The 20,678-nt window shown below is 45.8% G+C and overlaps 1 protein-coding gene across 1 annotated transcript; it reads left to right on the top strand.

Annotated features, from left to right (window-relative positions):
- The first annotated feature begins 844 nt into the window (after positions 1–844).
- Positions 845–18,022, top strand: DDA1 (DET1 and DDB1 associated 1). The gene is made up of 5 exons (XM_075902782.2): positions 845–995; positions 7,703–7,783; positions 8,307–8,358; positions 8,677–8,738; positions 10,888–18,022. The coding sequence occupies exons 1-5, from the start codon at positions 885–887 to the stop codon at positions 10,996–10,998; spliced, it is 417 nt and encodes a 138-aa protein (XP_075758897.1). The 5' UTR covers positions 845–884; the 3' UTR covers positions 10,999–18,022.
- The last annotated feature ends 2,656 nt before the right edge of the window (positions 18,023–20,678 follow it).

Below are 20,678 nucleotides of genomic sequence, written 5' to 3'. Positions count from 1 at the left end.
TAACACTAAACTGTTGTGTATCCCTCCCTTCTTCCAGTGTACCTAATATCTTTTGTCATTCGTTTCTCTGTTTAGAGTGCAAGATCTTTGATGCAGGAATCTGTCTTATTACCTATCTGTATTGCAATGTGCTTAACAAGCTTTGGGTGTGATACAAATAACTCATATAGATTATTCATAGATAATTCATTTGTGACTCATTATAAATGATTGAATGTTCTTGAATTTTGCCCCATGTTGCAAGCTGCCCCAGCCAGGCAGACCTCTGCATCCCTTAACGGGACACTTTGTGGATACAAGAGGCTGCTCCTGTACAGCAGCTTGCAAGATCAGAAGCTTTGTTAATGAATGAGTTCTTGATTATGCATGCTTGATAATGAGTGACTTAAGTCGAGTGATTTTTATTAGGAAATATTGATTATTAATGTTTACTATTTGGAATCTATGGCTAAGTTTAATCAAATGGGGATGGTCATAAGCCATAACTGGTAGGTTAATATCAGTGACTAATTATGGCTTGAATAATGAGGCTTATTAATAATTGACTATTCTGTGTTGCATTATTTAATAATTAAACCCAATAGTACTTATTCATAATTAATACCACCTAATAATAAATAATCAAATGTTTGTTAATAACCAACCATAAATTATTATTGGTCTTGGCAGCAGCCAATGGCTTCCTTCATAGGAAACCCGGTGTTTGTTACTGGGACTACAGTTCCCATGAGGCAGCGCGGCCAGCCACACATCCGGGTCCTAGCCGCTTCCTGCCGCGAGCTTGGGGGCATTTGCTATCTCAACCTACAAAGCTTAGTTTCCGGGCGGCTTGGAGCGACGGATCGGCTGGCCAATGGGCTTCCGGCGCCGCGCAGCGCCGCCCAATGGGCGCGGGCGTGGCCGGGCAGCGGGGCGGTCCGGGCGAGGAGGCAAGTTCGGCTGAGGGGTGGGCTTTTAGAAGTTGCCGTGCGGCTGAGGCGGCGGCGGTGAAGATGGTAGGTGATCGCCTCCCCCCTCCCCCCCCGATGCAAAATGGCGACGGGGGGTCTCGGGCTGTAGCCATGGGGACCCGGGGAGCGGGCCCCGCTCAGGCCTGCGCGGGGCGAGGCGGGGTCGATGCCCCCGCCCGGCCACGGGCCCTTCCCGGGGGCGGGGCCTGCCCCCCCCCGCAACCCCCCCAGCGGGCAGAGCCGCCCCCGGGCCCTGCTATGGGGGGGGCGCCCCCGCCCTGGGCCTTTCCTGGGAAGGCCCCCCCCCCAAAGGCCTGGGCCTGTTCCGGGGACGGGGCCGTGGCCCTTCCGGGGTTCCTGCCTGGGGGGGGGCAACAGGGAGGGGGCTGTGATCCCCGCCCCCCCCCCAGCCTGAGCTAGCTGTCTCGGGGGCGGGGCTCCTGCATCTGCAACCCCCCCCCCCCCACACACACACACACACTCTTTCCTGGCTTCATCTTCAGCATCCCCCCCTCTCCCCCCGAGCGATATTCCTGTGTCCCCTCCGTGGGCTGGAGCAGACGGGTCCTTTGCATCCCTCTGCTGAGAGCTGTGGGCTCCAGCAGCGAAGGGCGTTTTGGTCTCATGCTCACGAAACTGGGGTGTGGGAGGAGGGGGGATTGTCTTGCTGACATGGGAGGGGCAGATGCAGCTTTGTCTCCTCCCCCAAGAGAGCCTCTCCAGGCAGTCGCTCAGTCACACGGGGCCTGTTGTATTTGGGGTTCCTGCTTTGTCGCCTTCCCTCAAAATACAAGAGGGAAGCTCCTCAAATGTGAATAGTAATAGAGATGTAGCTGTGTTGGTCTGGTCTTGCTGAAACAAAAGACACGACTGTGCAGCACTTTAAAGACTAAAGAAGATGGTTTATTAGGTGTCAAGAATCAGAGGGGTAGCCGTGTTAGTCTGAATCTGCAAAAGCGGCGAGCAGTCCTGTGGCACCTTATAGACTAACTGAAGTGTTGGAGCATAAGCTTTCGTGGGCAAAGACCCACTTCATCACATGCATGTAGTGGAAATTTCCAGAGGCAGGTATAACTTGATCTGAGGAAGTGGGTCTGGCCCACGAAAGCTCATCACCTAATAAACCATCTTGTTAGTCTTTTAAGTGCTACATAGTCCTGTCTTTTGTTTCCTCAGATGTGAGGATCTGCCTCTTGTCCTGTCTCCTCAGGAAGTTCCCCAGCTCTTTTAGTTTGTTGGGGGCATTTTCCTCCTTTACCTTAAGGAAAAGGGAAGGGGAGAAAGGCGAGATAGAGAAGTGCTCTACTGAATGTGTCTATGGATGGGTTTTGTTTTTTTTAAATAATCACTTTGGTTTTCCTGCTTAATATCTCAGTTATAGTGGTTGCCTGATAAATATTTCCGAAGGTACTGGAGCTGAATCATTCAAATAACTTCTGCCCTTGGAAAAAACAGGGTGGTGGTTAGTAACCAGGGAAACACCCACTCTCACTTGCTACTAGTCCTAAGATATTGTGGCGTGTAAATCAGTGTTTCTCAACCTTTTTATTATAAAGTACCTCTTTATATACGAAACAAAAAACAGGACTTATGTAGCACTTTAAAGACTAACAAGATGGTTTATTAGGTGATGAGCTTTCGTGGGACAGACCCACTTCCTCAGATCATATATGGTTGTGACAATTTTCTTCCACTATTTGGTCTGAGGAAGTGGGTCTTGCCCACGAAAGCTCATCATCTAATAAACCATTGTGTTAGTCTTTAAAGTGCTACATAGTCCTGTCTTTTGTTTCAGCTACACCAGACTAACACGGCTACATTTCTATCACCCTTTATATATATATGAGAGTACCCCCAGTACCTTCAGCTCTCTCATTTTTTCTACCATTGCAACACACTTGTTTAAACAACTTAATTGTAGCTGGGTGGGCGATTAAATTTTTGGGTGTAAGAAGTAGAAAAATACAGCACTGTAAAACTTAAAACAAAATTTCAGTTTTCTCCAAATTTAAGTTGAGTTGATGTACCCCCCTCCCCCCCCCCCCCCCCCAAGACTTCTCTTGAGTACCCTGAAGGGTATTCAAAACACTGGTGTAAATGACAAGCTAAATCCCTGTTAACTGGTATGTAATTCTTTGACCTGCACAAGTCTGGTGTCCATCTTGCATTTGTCATTTTTAATTGGAGAAGCTAAACAATGAAATGAAATCTACAGAAATGATTCCTTTTTAAAAGATCCTGTGTGATTTTCATACCATTTTCATGGCTGTCATTTTGAGGCTTCATCCTGTATTTGGGGTCTCATAAGCTGTGATGCTTAGATGTGGGGACAGCTGTAGTAATCTAGTAGTCACTCAAACACATCAACATGAAAGTGATTAATTAGCTTGCCTGCCACCCCCTCTTATTCTGGAGGAGAGGCAAGAACTGCTTCTTCTGGATGTATACGATCAGTTTTTATTGCCCTCCGTCAAAATGGATTCCAGCTGTGATCTTTGCAATAATGGATTCACTTTTTAAAGGCCATCTGTATATTAGTGTGTCAAAATGTATAATGTGTGAATGGGGACGTGGCAGGATCATTGAAAACTACCGTTGCTTTAAGCTGTTTTACAGCCTGTCCAGAGCAGTGCTGGGGAACTCCTTTTGCATCTTGGAGACACATTTAGTCCTCATCTCTTAAGTATTTATAATGATTCTCATCCAGGAAGCAACATTGCTTTTTAGTGGCTGGGGAGGGGAAAGTATCCACATGATGAACATATGCTGTCTGTGATACAATCCCATTTCAGGCTAGGGATGTTAAAAATCAGTCAATTGAATAGTCAGTTAACCTCATGAATTCTTATTGGTTACTTGACTGCTCGGCCTCACCCTCAGGGACTATCAGCAGCCACTCCTGCCCCACTTCCAAGCAGCCCCCTGCCACTCCACATTGCTGCCGCTGTATCAGAGGCAGCAGCGTAGGGTGCCAGGTGGAAGCTGGTCTGCGAGGGGAGCCAGTTTAAAAACCAGTTCACCTCATGGACCGGCTGCTGTAGCCCCACGCTGCTGCCTCTGATACAGAAGCAGCAGCAAGGGGTGGCAGCATCCCATGTCTGGGGGCAGTGGGGTGGTGTTTCTGAGCTCCAGGATCTGTCATGAGCTGGCCAGCCTGTTAAAAAATGTACTGGCGGGGTGGGGAGGAGAAATGTGTGTAGTCTATAGCATTAATTGGTTAATTGACTACACTATTACATCCCTATTTCAGGCCCAGTACTCTAATCTTTATGTAAAGAGCCTTACTTTAGGACTCCTCAGTAGTAAAGACCAGCTTTTCAGTTTTCTGCCAAAATGATTAGTTCTAGTTCTCTTGCACGTGTTTTGTGTAAAGTCAAGGAATACAACACAAATGGCTTGGGGTCCTAATGATTAGGTGGAGAGAGACAATCACTGAAAGCTAGGTGGAATGGGCTAGAGCTAATTTCATATTTTGAAATGGGGATAGAGCTGTAGCTTATTAAACACCTGAGGTAGGATCAAATATTATTTTAAAATAATTACAATTTCAGTTTATTTTTTGTCGAATTATCTAAATTCCATGTACATGACTCAAAGGATTTTCTCCCTGGGCTAGCCTAATATAATGTGCAAATTAGGGATGTAAATCGGGGGTTCTCAAACTTGTGATACCGCGACCCCCCTCTAAGTTGCTTGCGACCTTCCAGGGGGTCAGGACCCACAGTTTGAGAAATGCTGATGTAAAGGGTTAACCGGCAACCATCAGCCTTACTGGGGTAACTGGTCAACCAGTCAACCGGCAGGCCAGGTTGGAGCAGGTCCCCTGCCTGCAAGATCCCATTTAACCAGTTAACTTTTTAACTGGGATTTTATATCCTTAGTGCAAATAGTCAGGGTTTTTTTGCATCAAAGTTCAGTGAAAAGCTGCACAGAATTAAATGCTTTTGTGGTGGGATGTGTTGTAAATTCTCCACTGTAGAGTAAGAAACATACCTGGGAATTTTGATCAATTCCAGCCAAATACTTTCTGGCTGTAGTATGTAAGAACTCAAGATCAGTTCTAAATGCAGTGAAATGAGATGCTAAGTGAGTGAAATATTCTTGCATGATCCTTTTCGCAGTCATGAAACTTTCAGTTTGAATATTCTGTAATCAAAACCAGCCTTGAGAGGTAGAGGTAAATGAAAGAAGGTAAACAAAGCTGCCCAGGAGAGGAGGCGTAACAGTTGGAATGCACAGCAGAATCTGAAAACAAGTTTACTTCTATTCTAGTAGCATCTAAAGGCCCACTTAGTGCTTTCATTGTGCAGAGAAACAAGAACCAGTCCCCGTGCCGTGTGTAGCTGGCAAGAGCTAGATAAACAAGGCAGATAAAGGGTGGGTGAAAAGTAGTATTGTCCCCATTTTACAGATGGGCTTTAGACATTATTGATTTGTTCATGGTCGCACAAAGAGTCTGTGGCAGAACTGGAAACTGTCCCAATTGCTTAAGCATAGGACTAGCTTTCTCCTAAAAGCAAGCTTGGGAGGAGGTAACTTTAGAAACATTATTTTAGTTCACTTTTTTTCTTAAAACAAGATCAGAGTGTACACAGTGCTTCAGAAGCCTCCTGGGTGCAGCCCATTGCTTTGAATCAGCTACCATGGTTACAAACAGGAAAGTAATGGTTCCCATGAAGAGATTTTTAACTCCTTCCATAGGAGCAGGAGGACTGTTCTGTCACATGCAACAGGGGTTGAATAACTCTGCTCATTAGAATCATCTGCTGTTTGGCTAACCTTTAGAGTTGCTTCTAACCAAGATAATGTATTAATAGCTTATATAGTAAGCTGGGGGGAGGGGGGCAGGGCAGGGTCTCTCTCTTTGTTACATGCATGTGTTGTGCCTAACATAATGGGGTTTTAATCCTTGTTTGGGGCCTCTAGGCATGACTCCAGTGCAAATATTGCATCTGTTTTTAGAGAGAGGGATTTAAGCTGGTTATTTTCCTTCATGGCTTTCAATACACTCATCTTCCCTTTAGTTTAAGGACCCGCAATTCATAGATCAGGACCCTATGGTGATAAGCGCTGTACAAACACAAAAGACAGTTCCTTCCTCAAGGAGAAGTGTACTTCATTCCTTCTTGTGATATCTGTCCCCTTGCTTCCTGCAGCTGTTAAGAGATGCAGCTGTTGTCGGTAGGGATGTTAACCGGTACCCAGGGAGCAGCCTGTCCCCTGCCGCAGGCTATGGGCTGCTCCAGCCCCGCCAAGCCCCTGAACAGGGCTGCTAGCTCCCAGCCCATGCAGCCCACATGGCCCTACCAGTCCTGTTTAATCAGTTAACCAATTAAACTTAACATTTAACTAATTAAATGGGATTTTATATCCCTAGTTGTCAGGAGTTAACTCGATCTGGCATGCTGCTTAGTTGATTACTGTAATGCTCCTTACTTTGCATTTAAGACGGACAATGCTCCATCCATATGGCATTAGTTTAGTTAACAGGAGTAAAGATCTCTTCAGAGCAGCTGCTGCTATGCTGGAACACTTCCTGTGAGGCAGTGCTACTGTTGGTCAAGTGTGTTACTCTGGCTCTGCTGTGAAGTCTGAACCAGCCAGGCAGCTGCTCAAGAACTTGGGAGTTCGTTGTTGTGGGAGTCACTGGGCAGTGTAGGTTTTGTCTGTGCTGAGGGTTTTATCCACTGGAGTAGCTATGCTAGAGTAGGCACCTAGAGTGAGCAGTGGGTAGTGAACTGCACTGGTAAATTCCATCTGACAGGTTTACACTACATATGTTCTAGGGAGGGTTGCTTAAGTGTAGCCACTTTGAGAACTCTGCTCATTTTAATGAGTAAACGCCCTTTGTGGAACAGCTATAATGTATTAGGTGGAAGGTTAATGGCTGCATTGCAAGGTTTTTCAGGCCCTAATAACACCAGTGTTGGCATTAAGGATGCATTTTGACCATTGAGGTTTTGTTTTAGGTAGATGGCTGCTTGCTACAAGATGGGCACATTAGTTCTATGCCACCTACTCCCCTTGCTTTACTGAGTACACAGTGATTGTGTTTTAGTTACAGGTCTGTCTCTAAGCAAAACTCAAAGATGCGGTCAAGTCCAAATTGGCCCAGATCTTTGGCAAAGTGAAACCAAAATAAATGCTTTACTGTTGATTAATCTTTGCAACTCAATGGTAACAGCATTGTATTAGTGTGTATGAGTCAAGAAAGCAAAGCTGCTTGTATTGAAAAATGAAAATGGCTGATCTGCTTTCAAGCTGAGGTACAAAAGAGTATGCAGCATAAATTAGGTTAACAGATTAAAACACATCTAAGCACTGATTTTCTTTAAATGATTAACTTGACATTTGCCCCTTTGTAATCCATCACTATGCCTCTTAAGAAGTGACTTCCTCAGTTTCCTGTCTTAATCTTAAACATGAGACCTAACTGCATATCTACAGTTAACTAGTTTTTTTTTAAAGGGGTTCAAAATGGATGTAGATACAGCTGAGCCTTTCACTGGAGATAAGCCACTTAGGCTGGAGAAATATAGGTGAGACATACACATAGGACTGTGGAATTTGTCTTAAAACCAGTATTTATTCTGAATATTTTATAATTCACTTAATAGCTGTAGCTAATATACTTCAAGATGTTAAAATGCCCAGCCTTACTGATGTGTGCAATACCCTTGAACTTTTTGCTCATCTTTTTAAATTCTCTACTTGCTCCCCTGTTTAATCAAAGCTGTCTTCTTTCATTGTAGGCAGATTTTTTGAAAGGATTACCAGTCTACAACAAAAGCAACTTCAGTAGATTTCATGCGGACTCTGTATGTAAAGCATCGGTGAGTATTGTATCTAAAGCCAATCTCTCAGGAGAAGGTCCGTTTGCAGTGAAGCCTTTCAGAGTTCCAGAGGAAATGGTGCTTCAGACAGCCTCTAACTGGGCCTTAGGTTTCTTGAAATAAGTTGTTGCTGATATTGTCACAAGCGGCAACTGTTTATTGGAGGGTGGAATCCCAGGTGGGGAGATTTTCCAGATAGAGTTGACGTCCTTCAGAAAAATGCAATTTCAGCAGAGCCAAAGCTGCGTGACATTCCTTTCCCCAGTCTTACATTCTTTCTTTAGCATTGCCACTGGGTTGCATGGATGATAAATGGACCTTTTTCTACATGTGAAAGAATTCAGAGCTGCATAGGACAGTGAGGCAGTGTTGTTTGCTGCGTTGCCACAATTTTATAGCGTTGCAATTGAAATAAACTAGCTGTTATGACTGGGACCGTTCAGTGGCCCTAGTTCTTTGTGGAAGTTTTGGGGCGGAGGGGGGGCTTTTCCTCTGCTCTGTAACAATTCTAATTCTTCTACAGAATAGAAGACCATCAGTGTATCTTCCCACAAGGGAGTATCCTTCTGAACAAAGTAAGTACGCTCCTCTTATTGTTTGAGGTTTCAGATAATGTTTTCTAAGCGTACGTTCTGTGGTTGAGTACATGCCAGATTTTTAATAGTTATCTTACTTGATATTTTTGTGGGATTCAAGGGGCTTCAAAGAGGACAGCTGCTTAACTTTTGCCACGGCTTTTGCACAGCTTTTTCTTTATCCTTATTGAAATGACAGCGGTGCTGTCCGTCCTCTTTAAAAGGAGCATAACCTGTTTCGAAGTCATGGCCACTATAGTTGGTTTTAAATGTTATCTTTTAGAAATGCCTTCAGAGTGTTTTCTCTTTCTTCAACAGTCATAGTAACAGAAAAGACAAATATACTATTGCGTTACCTACATCAGCAATGGGACAAAAAGGTAGGACTTTTAAAATGTAAAACTTGTATCTGGTTTTAAAGTGCACTTTGTTTTGATTGCTTCCACCAACGCCTGTAATTTAGTCATGACAAATACTTAGATATTATTAAGTGGAAGACTGAGCTAACCTGGATTTCTCAGTTCTACCAGAAATTGCTTGTGGCAAGACATTTTCATTCTTCATATTCTAGAGAGAGCAAAGATGGTCCAATGACAAAGATGTAACCTAGAATTGGGGAGCCTCAGTTTGATTTTTGCCACAAACTTCTTATGTGACCGTGGCAAGTCACTTGGCATCTTTGTGCCTCAGTTCCCCATCTGTAAAATAAAAATTATTTTTGGGTGGCACACTGTACACCAGTCCTTGATTAGGCCGGTAGTTAATACAGGAGACTGGGAGCCACGCCTCTGGGAGTTTTTTTCTGGCTCTTCTTTTGACACACTGCGTGCCTTTGAATGTATCATTTCCAGGGACTCACCTGTGAAATCACAGATTTTGCTTCCCTCTCAGGGTCACATTAACAGAACAGTAATTCCTCATTTAACATTGTAGATATGTTTCAGAAAATGATCGTGTTAAGTGAAAACATGTTATGCGGGGTCAATTTTCCCATTGAAAATAATGGAAAAGGTTGGGGTTGCGTTTCAAGCGGTCGTGTCTGTTGGGACCAGGACATAAGGTTGGGGGAGAAAGGGGACTGGGTTACAGCAGGGACGGGAGGTGTTTGGCTCTGGGGAAAGGAAGGGGAGGAGAAGGGAGGGGGATTGGGTTGGGAGTATGCCAGGACCTGCACTGCGTCCGGCGAGGGGGGGATCTCCGGGGAACTGCGCGGCGAGCAGCGAACCCTCCGCCACTTTGCAGGGAGGCGGGGGAAGCTCCACACAGCTGCCGGCAACGGGCCTGCTGGGCAAATCGTGTTATTCCAGGGACAGTTGTGTAATTCAAAAAATGTTCCCTAAAAAAAAAAATCGTGCTATCATGAAAACGTGTTAAGCGGGCACGTGTTAAATGAGGAATGACTGTACATGCCAGGTATACATGTCATTAAAAAGTTCCTAGCCTGTACCCTGCCTTAGACCTTGTGCTCTATAGGCATAAATGAGTACAGCACAAGGTGTGCACAGCGAGGAATTGCCATCGCCAGCATATCTTTGCTCTGGGAAGTTACTTCCCAATCTGTGTGTTGGGCTGTTCCAGAGGTAGAGCAGCAGCAAAGAGGTAGGGGCGGGAGTGGGAGAAGGAGAGTGTGACCACATGTTGGCGTTTCCCCATCTCCTGCACCCCTGTAGTGGCATGAACAGACTCCACTAGCCAGTAGAATAGAGGGAGTTTATTGCTTCTCCAAGATACAGCACAGATGCAATCTGGCTACAGGAACTGGGGCTAGGAGACCTCAAGGGTGCCCCTCCCCCTTGAGATGGGGAGTAGCTGGGCCCTACAATCCCAGCCCCCTCCTTAGCCTTTTCTCCCCTGCTTCCCAGACAGAAACTGACTCTCTCTTCCAGCCCTGCTCCCTAGACAGGGGTTGTTCTCCGCCTTCCTCTTTGTGATAGAAATGTAGCCGTGTTAGTCCGGGGTAGCTGAAGCAAAATGCAGGACAATGTAGCACTTTAAAGACTAACAAGATGGTTTATTAGGTGATGAGCTTTCGTGGGCCAGACCCACTTCCTCTTTGTCTCTGTCCCTGGGAGGCAACCTGTCGGACAGGTTGTGAGACCCTTGCCTAGTGACTCATCTGCTGTCCTGTTGAGCCGTGCTACATATAGTGGAGGCTACCCACTGCCCAAGCCCAGCAACCAGCAAGGCACCACCATAGCACACTGGGTTATAGAGCAGACAGCTCCCCCCACTACGTCACAGGGAGAAACTGAGAGAAGTTTGGGCAGAACATTGTCTGTTAGCAGCCCTGCAGGGGCAGGAGAGCATTTTATAGGGAAAACTCAGTCTCTAACGTGGTTTAGCTGTGTAGGACTCTCGACTTTATCAGAAGATGCCTCTGCTAGTTCCTATACATCAGCATCTTTCCTCCTAAAGACCGTTACCGACGACTTATGCAAGATGTATCCTGCAGTACAGAAATGTAGCCATCTCTGGAGTGGAATGCTGTGGAGGGTTTCATTGATGTGCCTTTCTATTTGCTTCAATCAGAATGCAGCAAAGAAGAGAGATCAAGAGCAAGTGGAAATAGAAGGTGAGAATTCGGCACCGCCACGGAAAATTGCTCGGACAGACAGCCAGGACATGAATGAGGACACTTAAACTCTCTCCTACACTATTTTGCAGGCGCTTCCTGTTTTTTGTCTCAAAATGTGTAAATTTTCGCTCCCCCCTTCTCCTTGCTCCACTATGCAGCCCAAACCACTTCTGACTTCATAGGAGCCAATGTATTTATTTTTTTTCTTCCGTTTTTATTTATGCTGTAAAACGTATGGAGCGATCAATGGTGAAACAAGTCAGCAAATGATGTAGTATAACTTCAGACCCTTTTAAAAAAAATGATCACTTTTCCAGGTTTCATAAAACCTGTTGCTTAATCAGCCCTCTTTGCCCTGGAAGCCTGGGTAGGGGATATGAATTTACAGCATGCAAATGCCTGTGGTACAGGCTTTCTCATCCATACAGCCACTGGTCCGTTACAGTTACCAACTCTGTATAGCCTGTATCCAATCTACCAGTAATTGTGGGGTGGGGGGAACCTCAGCCACTCTGAAATGTTGATCCTAAAATCAGCGGCGTACTGGGGAATCCTGGGGACCCTTTCGGGTTGTGCTGATCTTATCAAATGTGGTCAGCTCGATAGAACAGTTGTGGGGTTTTTGTTCAGCAACGTATGTTGTCACGTAAATCAGTGGTCATGGAGAATTCAAGGGACAGGCGTGTTACTTTGGTTGCTCTTACATTTTAACAGCCTTTTGGTCTTGAACGAACTGGTATGTGCAACTTCTCCATTGGAATAAAAAGGATACTTTTATCCTTCTGAGTATTTGATCGACAGTGTCTTTAAAATGGCAGCAGGTGGAATGGAATTGGGTAGCTCTCCCTAGCAAACCTGTTGGTTAAATTTGAAAATCAAATTGGGTACAGGTTGGCCTCTGGCTATTTCCTTTCTCTCAACCAGTGATTCTGGAAAAAAATCGTACATTAGATGACTGGAGCTGAGTCCACGACTTTTGGATGCAAAGTAGCTGAACAAAATGAGCTTCCATGGTCTCTTTCGTTTGGACAGTGACAGTTCAGTGCCTGTCACCTATAATCCAGTCCTGACTAGCTTCAGTAGGAGCCAAATACAAAACCGTCCAGATGTCTGAGAGGAATTAAAGGAAACCACTGTAGTTGACTGAAGGTGTGTGTCTCGCGATTGCCTGTCCATTCTGCTTTTCAGTCTATAGTGTTTGATAGGTTGAACTTTAGATAACTTTACGTTGGTCTTGTCCCTGCATCTCTGCTCATCTCCGAACTGAGTCCGGAAGCCATGTGAACCTTTTTCTAGAAAACCATGGATAAAGCCTCAGTCTCTAGGGAATTTGACCACGGTGGCTAAACTCGGATGAAAGACCTGTGACGACAGAGCTCATGCTGCCACCTTCCCTACTGTGTCCAGACCTGTGGACAACTTATTCAAAGTAAAAGCATGATGGGAGTGAAAGCCATCAGCAGCACGGTTTTTTACACAAGAGGATTTTGTGAGGAGCAGACCTCACTTATTGCTGCCTCTTTATAAGTACGTACGAGATGCTAAGCTCTGATTCTAATATTCAGTTCATCTCACTTCTTTTAGTGACGTCTGTTAAGTTGTTTAACCAGCCCTTAAAATAGGGACGTTTTGTGCCTCCAGATTCCAAGGTAAAAATACCAGCTGGGTTGGTCAAGACTGAAGTAGGGTTTTTGCAATTTTGTTTGATCTACTGGCAATCACAACTTAACAAGAACTTTTCTCGGAGCTGTGCTGCCCAAAAAGATGCTAGCATATGAAGTGCCAGAAACAAACAGAGAAGAGGGTTAGCTGCAAGAGCATGTTAAAAGGTTTGGAAGATACCAAAGGAAGAAATGGGTGGTGTTCTGCTGATATGTAACCAATGCTGTGTGTGTAGCTACATTTGAGAGTTCCAGACTCAGATTGATGTTTGTCAAGTGTTTAGCTCCTTACCAATAGAGAGTTTGGAGCTTTGCTGATCTTTCCACTACAGCGAGCGAGGTACCATTAAAGAATTGTCACATCCTGGCCTACACCTTCATCTCTGTTCCCCTTACAGTAAATATAACCTTGCTGGTAACAGAGCCTTTGACATCTTACAAATAAGGATTTTTTTGTTTGTTAAAAATCTAGTTCACGCACGTAGAAAAAAATTGTATTTGTCAACCGGAAAAATATAGTTGCCTTTAATTTCCTGAGAGCAAGTCTGAAGTTGTGGGGGGGGGACTGTACATAAACTCGAGTGTCCTTTCAGTCAAACGGTTGCACTTTGCTTTTGATGTTGGCTGTCCACGAGCAGCATGGATTTCCGACACTAACAGGGCATGGATGCATTTCACTGAAAGTTTTGATTGGCAAGCTGAGTGAGATTAGATAATTTAGTCTGATCTGAAAGCTGCCGCCTCCTACCATCCAGTTTCCATGCTACTAATGGCTTGAAAATGCCTCCCTCAAACTGCTTCATGTTCAAAATGTTGGCACTGCTGTTTTAGTTACTCGTATCAGGTTCGTGTTGCATATGGAAACTCCTTCCCAATCGATTGTCTGGTGTTTTAGGTACATCTTCCGTGAAAGATCCAGAACTTCTCCAGCAGTGTCCAGTTTGTATAATATGTAGTTCTCCTGCTTTCTGACTATCCTGTGACACAGTGAATGGGATTTGCTGACCCATCATGTGTGGTTTTGTATGTCAGCATAGCAGTATTTTTATTGTCTAGTATCGCGCACACTTTTTATGAAATCTTAGAAGCTTGTCAAAGATCAGAATAGAATTCTTGGAGTGAATTGTGCGACCTTTAGCAGAAATTGGAGCTGCAGGAACATATTTCATGGTTAATTTCAATGAGAAATGCAGAGGATGGTGAACCCTGGGAATAGCCTAGCGAGTATCTATCCTCCCCTGTAGTGCTATCCACTAGAGGAGAAAGCATGTGCCATCTCTTTAGTAGCCCCCTGAGACCGATTGGCTGTGATGGGTAAATCTAAGCTCTTTCAGTTGTAGACTTCGTCTTTTTTAAAAACAGACTGGCTGTCGTGGGTGCAATCACAGGATTAGTGGCTGACTTAAGGCCAAACCAAAGATGTCTTAAACTAACTCCAGATATCCAGTGTTGACTTCAAAGGATTTATATTCTTGTCCCCTCTCTGACTCCTAAACAACTTTATAAGGTATTGAAGTTTTGAAAGGGAAGTTGTTCAGTTTTTTTTTTTTTTTTAAGAATAAACCTTGGTGCATGGTCCAGTCAGGTGGTCACATCTGATCTGCAAAGGCCCTATTTATTTGTCTTGGTGGCTAGCTCTTAAGATGTGCCTGTCTTATCTGTGTACATTCAGTTTGTTCAGCGGGTCAAGCCATTCCCTTAAGCAAACAAAGCAATACTGCTGAGAGGCTGGTTAGCGTGTGTGGGTGGGTGGGTGGGTGTGGTTAGGGCCACTGCCATTGGTGCTTAGTATGAAAATGTGAAAATCCTGCTGGACGGGCTGTGTTTATGGGGAAGAATAAACCAAACCCTCCTCTCCCCCCACCCCCCAGTTTAAGGCTTGGACTGGAGTAGGAAAATAGACTGTAGCATGTTTAATCTCAATGAGTAGTGTAGTTGGAGTTATGCCTCTAAAAACCAGTTTGCTGGCTGTGATCAGCCCTAGAGAACACGTTTTAGGGAAGTTACAACACTAGTGTAGACGGTGTAAGGTAACGCTTCTTTAAAAAAAAATGTGACTTGTTTGCCTAGCTTAGGCAGGGCTTGAGGCTTTAGCATACATTGGGGGTGTCTGTGCTGCAGTTAGCCTGAGCCAGCTGCCAATCTAAGACCCTGCAGAGTTGTGGTGTAAACGTTCAGGCCTGCACTGGACTCCAGGTTCTAGGACCCTGCAAGATGGCAGGTTCATAGGCTTCAGGCTGTAACCCGAATAGCTAGGCCAGAGTTAAGCAGCCCCTTAGCGGCACCAGCCCAAGTCAGCTGGCGTGGGCTAGTCTGGGTGTCTAATTGCAGGGTAAATGTACTTTTCGAGGGCAGAATGAAGATCTACTAGTACTGCTGAAACGGAATAGCTCTAAGCCGGTTCAGTGACAGCGGCTGGTCCCTGGCACTTGTAGCTGTACTGTAGATTGGGCCTTAAGTACCAAACCATTCAAGGCAAAAGCACGTTCAGAACAGAAGCTGAGCTGCAAAGTACCATTCGAAGAATTACACGCAGTTTATAATGGGCAGGAGCTCCAGAGAGGATGAGGGGCCTATGTCCTGAGCTACCTGCAGGGTTCAGAGAATTCTCTTGTGTGCAGTCTGTCACTTGTGGGGGGCAGGTTTTAAGCCTACTCAATGGAGGTACTGCTTTTTTGTTTTGCTTGTCTTGGGGGTGACAGGGTTTAGAAGCTCTTGGGTTCTTGTTGGCCGGTGTCTTGTTCTCCAGGCATCATGATGCGTGTGCCTTGTGCAGTAATTCAGTTGAACGCTTGGACTGTTCCCTGTGTTGAGGGCAGAATTTTGGGGCTTGCTGAAAAACATCCTAGATGTGCTTCCGCAGTAGATGCGATCGCTTCAGAGAAGCTCATTTCCAAATATGCCTTTGGCAGATTGATCTGACCCATAAAGACTAATCATGTGATCATGGACAGGTCACCCAAACAGGCCTCAGTCATAAGCAAAGCTGCCATGTCCGTCTAGCGTTAGAATGTTCATCTATCACTGTGACACTCTTCTTCTGGTTTAAAGGCGATGCTTGTTCCTTAGTTTTGCAACTGTGCTTTTTATAATGGCCTTTTCTTTCCCGGGTCTTACTGACCGTCAGCAGGGAAGTCGTGCTAACTATGGCTTTGACTGGAAGGATTCTTGATGGTTGTCTTCTGTAACTTTTGCGTGTTAGAACGTCCGATGTGTAATAAGCGGGTGTGATTTTTTTGTTAGGGGGCCAGGTGTGTTTGGGACAGGGTGGAATGAGGATTAGATTGGTCAGCATGTCCAGGAAAGGAAACTGCATCCTTTGTTTGCTTGCGCACAGATTATCTCTCCTACCATATGGAATGCACGTTCAGCGATCTCCACTCAGCCAGTTCATAGACTTGCTTGTCCTCAGTGTAATGGAGAATTTAGTCATGAACTCTCATCTAGAGATCGATATGGCTCGGAGCACTGTTTAGTACCACTAACCTACTGAGGAATGTGGGAGCAAAGCCACATTTGCAGGTAGGCTACTTGACTTCCTTATTGCCTGTTGCCAGCTTCGGTAGAGTGGACGTGCTCCTCAGAACGACTGTTGGCTCCCAAGATGACTCACATTTTACATCCACCAGCCTGCATCTCTCATTCGAAAGGCCGGCAGCTCCTGCAGCGCTGCTGAGCCGGATGGTGGTCGTAGATGTCCGTGGAGTTGAGCATCATGCAAACAAGATTAGAGTGCAGCTTGCATACCCTGTATAGTCTTGTTACAAGTTTGGGGTGACTATTTCCTTTGGGGGTGAAGAGGGCTGAGCTTGAGCTGTACATGGAGCACAGCTTTGGGAATGGACAAATGCCAACCTTCAAATTCTTTTTGCACTAAGATTGTTTTTTAAGGCAAAGCGTTTCTGCCCCTCCTCATGCCTGTGAGCGGAAAGATAAATCCTGTGTACCCACTGGTCTTTTAATTCAAACTGGTCCAATTCCAGTCATGGTTCTTGGGCTCTGTAGAAGAGCAAACTACCACTGAGGGTCTTGCTGTGTTTTGGAGGAGTTCTGGTGGACCGAGTTCAGCATTGATCAGCATAAATCTGGCAGTTACTAGTCAACCCGCCCCTCTGTGGTCCTGGGTTCTAATGCTGAATGGGTCATCCGTGTACAAGTGAAGTGGTGTGGGGCACTACTTTTTGTTTCCTCTGCCAGACAAGCACACACCTCAACTCCACGTTCTGGGGCAAGAGCTGGACATCCAGGCTAGACTAGCCTGTATGTTGGGAGGACGAAGCTTTCTTAACAATGAGCACTGCACGGTGGGGAGGTCGCTGCTTTGGCTCTCACGTCTGTGGCCATAACTTTGAGCACAAACCAGAATCCTTTTGCTGGGTGTATAGGGATGACCTTTAACTAGCCAGCTTGTTGCTTCCCTTATCGTGAAGCTACATCGGTAATAAATCTCATATGCTGTCCAGTACCCCCTCCCCATCCTGTGATCGTGAGGTTGGTTGTTTTATAACACAAACCTAAATTTTTTTTTCTTCCCTTTGGGAAAGGTGGGGGGGACAGGGGGGAGATCTGACAATGCAATTAATCCTATGCTCTTCCCTGCTTTGTGAAGAAACGTATTTATAAGGATTGAAATCCTCCTCCCTGAGATACTAACACAGATTGGCCATTTAGTTATTTAAATACACATGCATACTTGGAGGAGGAGGGCAGAGCAAACTACTTCACTTGCTGGCCACCTGCTTTGTTCTGTGACCACGGCTGTCTGGCTTGGATTGCAGAAGGGTCCTGGCAAAGGGATCTTGATACTTCGTCTTCTAAGTGAAGAGACACAAAATACTGCCATGCAATCTGAAGGAATGCTCCGTGGTGCTTATTGGCACTGCGTCACCATGCACACTACAGCTGGGCTGGACTTTTCAAATCCATGTTTCTTACTACTTAGTGCAATGTGTATAGTTAAAAAGGCTTTACTGGGTTGTTTTTATTAAGACTAATCTCTGTGGTCTCCTTGGTCAGTTGCATGTAACAGCTGAATGTATGGGATTGGGCCTTCTTCTCCGCCAATCCAAATTGCTTTTCGTCCGTTACAGTCTGTCTGGAATACAAAATCCCAGGAGGATTTTTGGCAATACACAGTGTATCCCCTTGGAACCTGTCTTTCTTACAACCTGCCTTTCTGCTTGTGGAGGAGAAATAACGCGCTGAGTTCTCAACTCGGCCTCTTCCCCCTTCCTCTTCTCGCTAACACTGTGTCTGTGGGGCAGGAGGCGGTGCGTTGTCCTGAGGAGTTGCATGGCGATCGAGGGGCTGCCGTGATGGAGCGACTGTAAATAGTCTGTTCTAGTTGAATGTCACAGCTGTTGGATTTTGCATTTATTTTTAAACTATTTCATGTTTGATACTGTGTATAATAAATTTGCAGAAATGAGAGGATTAGAATGTTTTTCTTTCCCATCCCTCCTCCACCTCTTTTACTTCAGTAGGGCGCGAGGTGAAACTGGTACGTAACGGAGTACTACAGGGTTGATCTATTTTAACTGCTATATTCCTGTCCCATCACTTTACCACGCATGGGAGTGTATAGAGTCGTAGGTACACAAGGAAACCAGAGCTGTTCGGGACAACAGTCCAGATTTGCCCTGGGAGAAAACTGGGCAGTCAAAATCAAAACACTGTGCGGAATTGTCAGTTTTGCCGGCAATTTATTTTGGAGGAGAAAAGCCGAAACGGCGACAAGAGCGAAACGTTCCATGTTGACACTTTCTGCATGAAACGTTTCTGTGTTTTCCTTTTAGTAGCAAATTCCTTTTGAATTGGTTGTGTATTATAAAACAATCAAAATGGAGGGGCTTTTAATTTTTGTCAAAACAAAAAAATGGAGTTGATACAAAGCAGCCAAAAAAAAGCTGATAGGGACCATCAGGAACGGGATAGATGGAAAATTTCATAGTGCCACTGTGTGAATTCATGGTACGCCCATACTTTGAATATTTGCAGGTCCAGTCACCCCATTTCGGAAAGGGTACATTAAAAAAGGAAGAAGTACAGAGAAGGGAAGTAAATACGGTTATGGAGCAGCTTCCGTGTGAGGTTTAAAAGACAGGGCCACCTCACTTTGGAAAAGAGATGGTGAAGGTTGATCGAGGCCTATAAAATCACAGGTGGCGTGAACAAAGCCCTTCCCCTAACACAAGAACCATGGCTCACCTCATGGAATTAATACGTAGTAGGTTTAAAACAACAACTAAAAAGTAGTACTCCCAATATCATGACAGAGATTGATCTTCTGGTGTTTGATTTAGCAGGTCTAGTAAGGACCCACTAAATCAAATGCCGAGGGCGGCTCTGGTTGGTGCCGGTACTCCTCCATTTGCAAGCAGTAAGGAAAGCCAGTGGGGGCATTTGCTCCTGTCCACATCCCACCATGGAGATGTCGCCAAACTTGGCTTAGGGACATCGCCCCCTGGTACGTTATTTACGGAGCTAAAGTGGCGTACCTTAAGCCGACCTTCTGGGTCTCTTATAAACCTGACCTTAGCCTCTGACTGCCAGAAGTGGCTGGATCACTCGACAACTGCCTGTTCTGTTCGTTCCCTTCGAAGCACCTGGCGGTGACCACTGTTGGAAAACAGGCTATTGGGCGAGATGGACCATTGGTCTGGCCTTTGCAGGGCTGTTCTGACATGAAAACAAATTCCTCTGGAACTTGTGCTGAGAACTCTGAAATTTCATTCGCTTTCCTTCAGAATGAAAACAAATTTCAGATCTTGCAGAACCGCGTTGTTTCCCACTTGGCTTCAATGATCGCTTTCCTGGGGGAGGTGAAGGCCGCTAGAAATGCCTTGCTCTAGCTTCTCCACTCCAAGCACCCTGCTTCGGAGTTAGAAAAGGGCAGAAGCTTCCTCCTAGATGCTAAGTTTTGCTTCTTGGCTGTAGAGGACGACTGCTGCTTTCAGTAGTGACCATCTAGGAATAGAAGCTACGTTCCCAGTTCCCTTATACTCAGTGTCTAACTTGTCCCTGTGACCTAATCTTGTTACAGGTTGGACCTCCCAAAACCGGCATTCTCTGGTCTGACAACAGACCACAGATGCTCCTGGATCAGGGAGTCCTGAGTGGGAGCCCTAGTGGAAAGAGGGCTGGCGGCTCAGAGCTCCAGTAGCGGGGTTGTGGATGCGGTAGTCCAGGCTGCTGGGGTTGCACCAGCCTGGCAGGGGGCCAGCAGTGGGGAGGGAGGTGGGCTAGCAGGCTGGTAGCAGGGGAACTCCCTCGGTTCAGTAAATTCCCTCGTTCGGGACCGGCCAGGTCCCGAGGGTGCCGGGCCAGAGAGGTCTGATCTGTACCAGAGTAGGGTTTTGGCAGTTGAGTAAACAAGATCCTGCCTTCCCTCCTGTTCCAAGTGTATTCGGAGCAATTTTATAACCAGCTGCTCAGAATGAAAGATGCAGGAAGTAGCGTTTTACTCCGAGTCAGAGGGCCTGTGAAGACTGACGAGTGCATGAGGACAGGCGTAGTGGTCTCTGTTGCTTTTGCTGAAGCATCCTAACAGGGCTCCCCCTCTGAAATTTGTTTTCCTCGGGTTTAGGGGCAAGCTATGGACCAGTCACCAGGGGAACTTTGTGCCTTTCTCAGCGGTGACTCGCCCCGGCCCAATAGTCCAAACAGCGTGGCTGGGCTGGAGAACGGCAGCTGCTATTTATTTCCAAGGGCGGCAGCTCTGCTCGATTCCTGGGGGCTGGAGGGATCCCGAGAGCTCGGGGCTGCAGCGGAAACCTCATGCTGGAGGCTCGTTTCCATGCCCAAGTGTGGAATCCCCACCCCAGTTACTGTGGCTTCGTCTGCGGGGGACGGAAGGCTGGGCCAAGGCCTGGCTCTTGCGAGAGTGTTGGTGGACCCCTTTTCGAGCTAGATGAACCAGCGAGTTTGGAGCAGCAGTTCCCAACCTTTTTGGCAGCAGAGACTGGCAAACCCATGCACAGACTGTTGGTGCCCTGGCAACATTTGCATATGCATTATGCAAATAAGTATGCAAATAAAACATTACCCCTGCGCCAAAAACTCTAGCCTCCAGCATCCCCCTGTAC

This window comes from Pelodiscus sinensis, chromosome 32 (genome assembly GCF_052426305.1).
Source record: "Pelodiscus sinensis isolate ZL-2025 chromosome 32, ASM5242630v1, whole genome shotgun sequence".
Lineage (NCBI taxonomy): Eukaryota > Metazoa > Chordata > Testudines > Trionychidae > Pelodiscus > Pelodiscus sinensis.
Note: the sequence above shows the minus strand (reverse complement) of the source record. Positions and strands in the feature narration are given on the sequence as shown.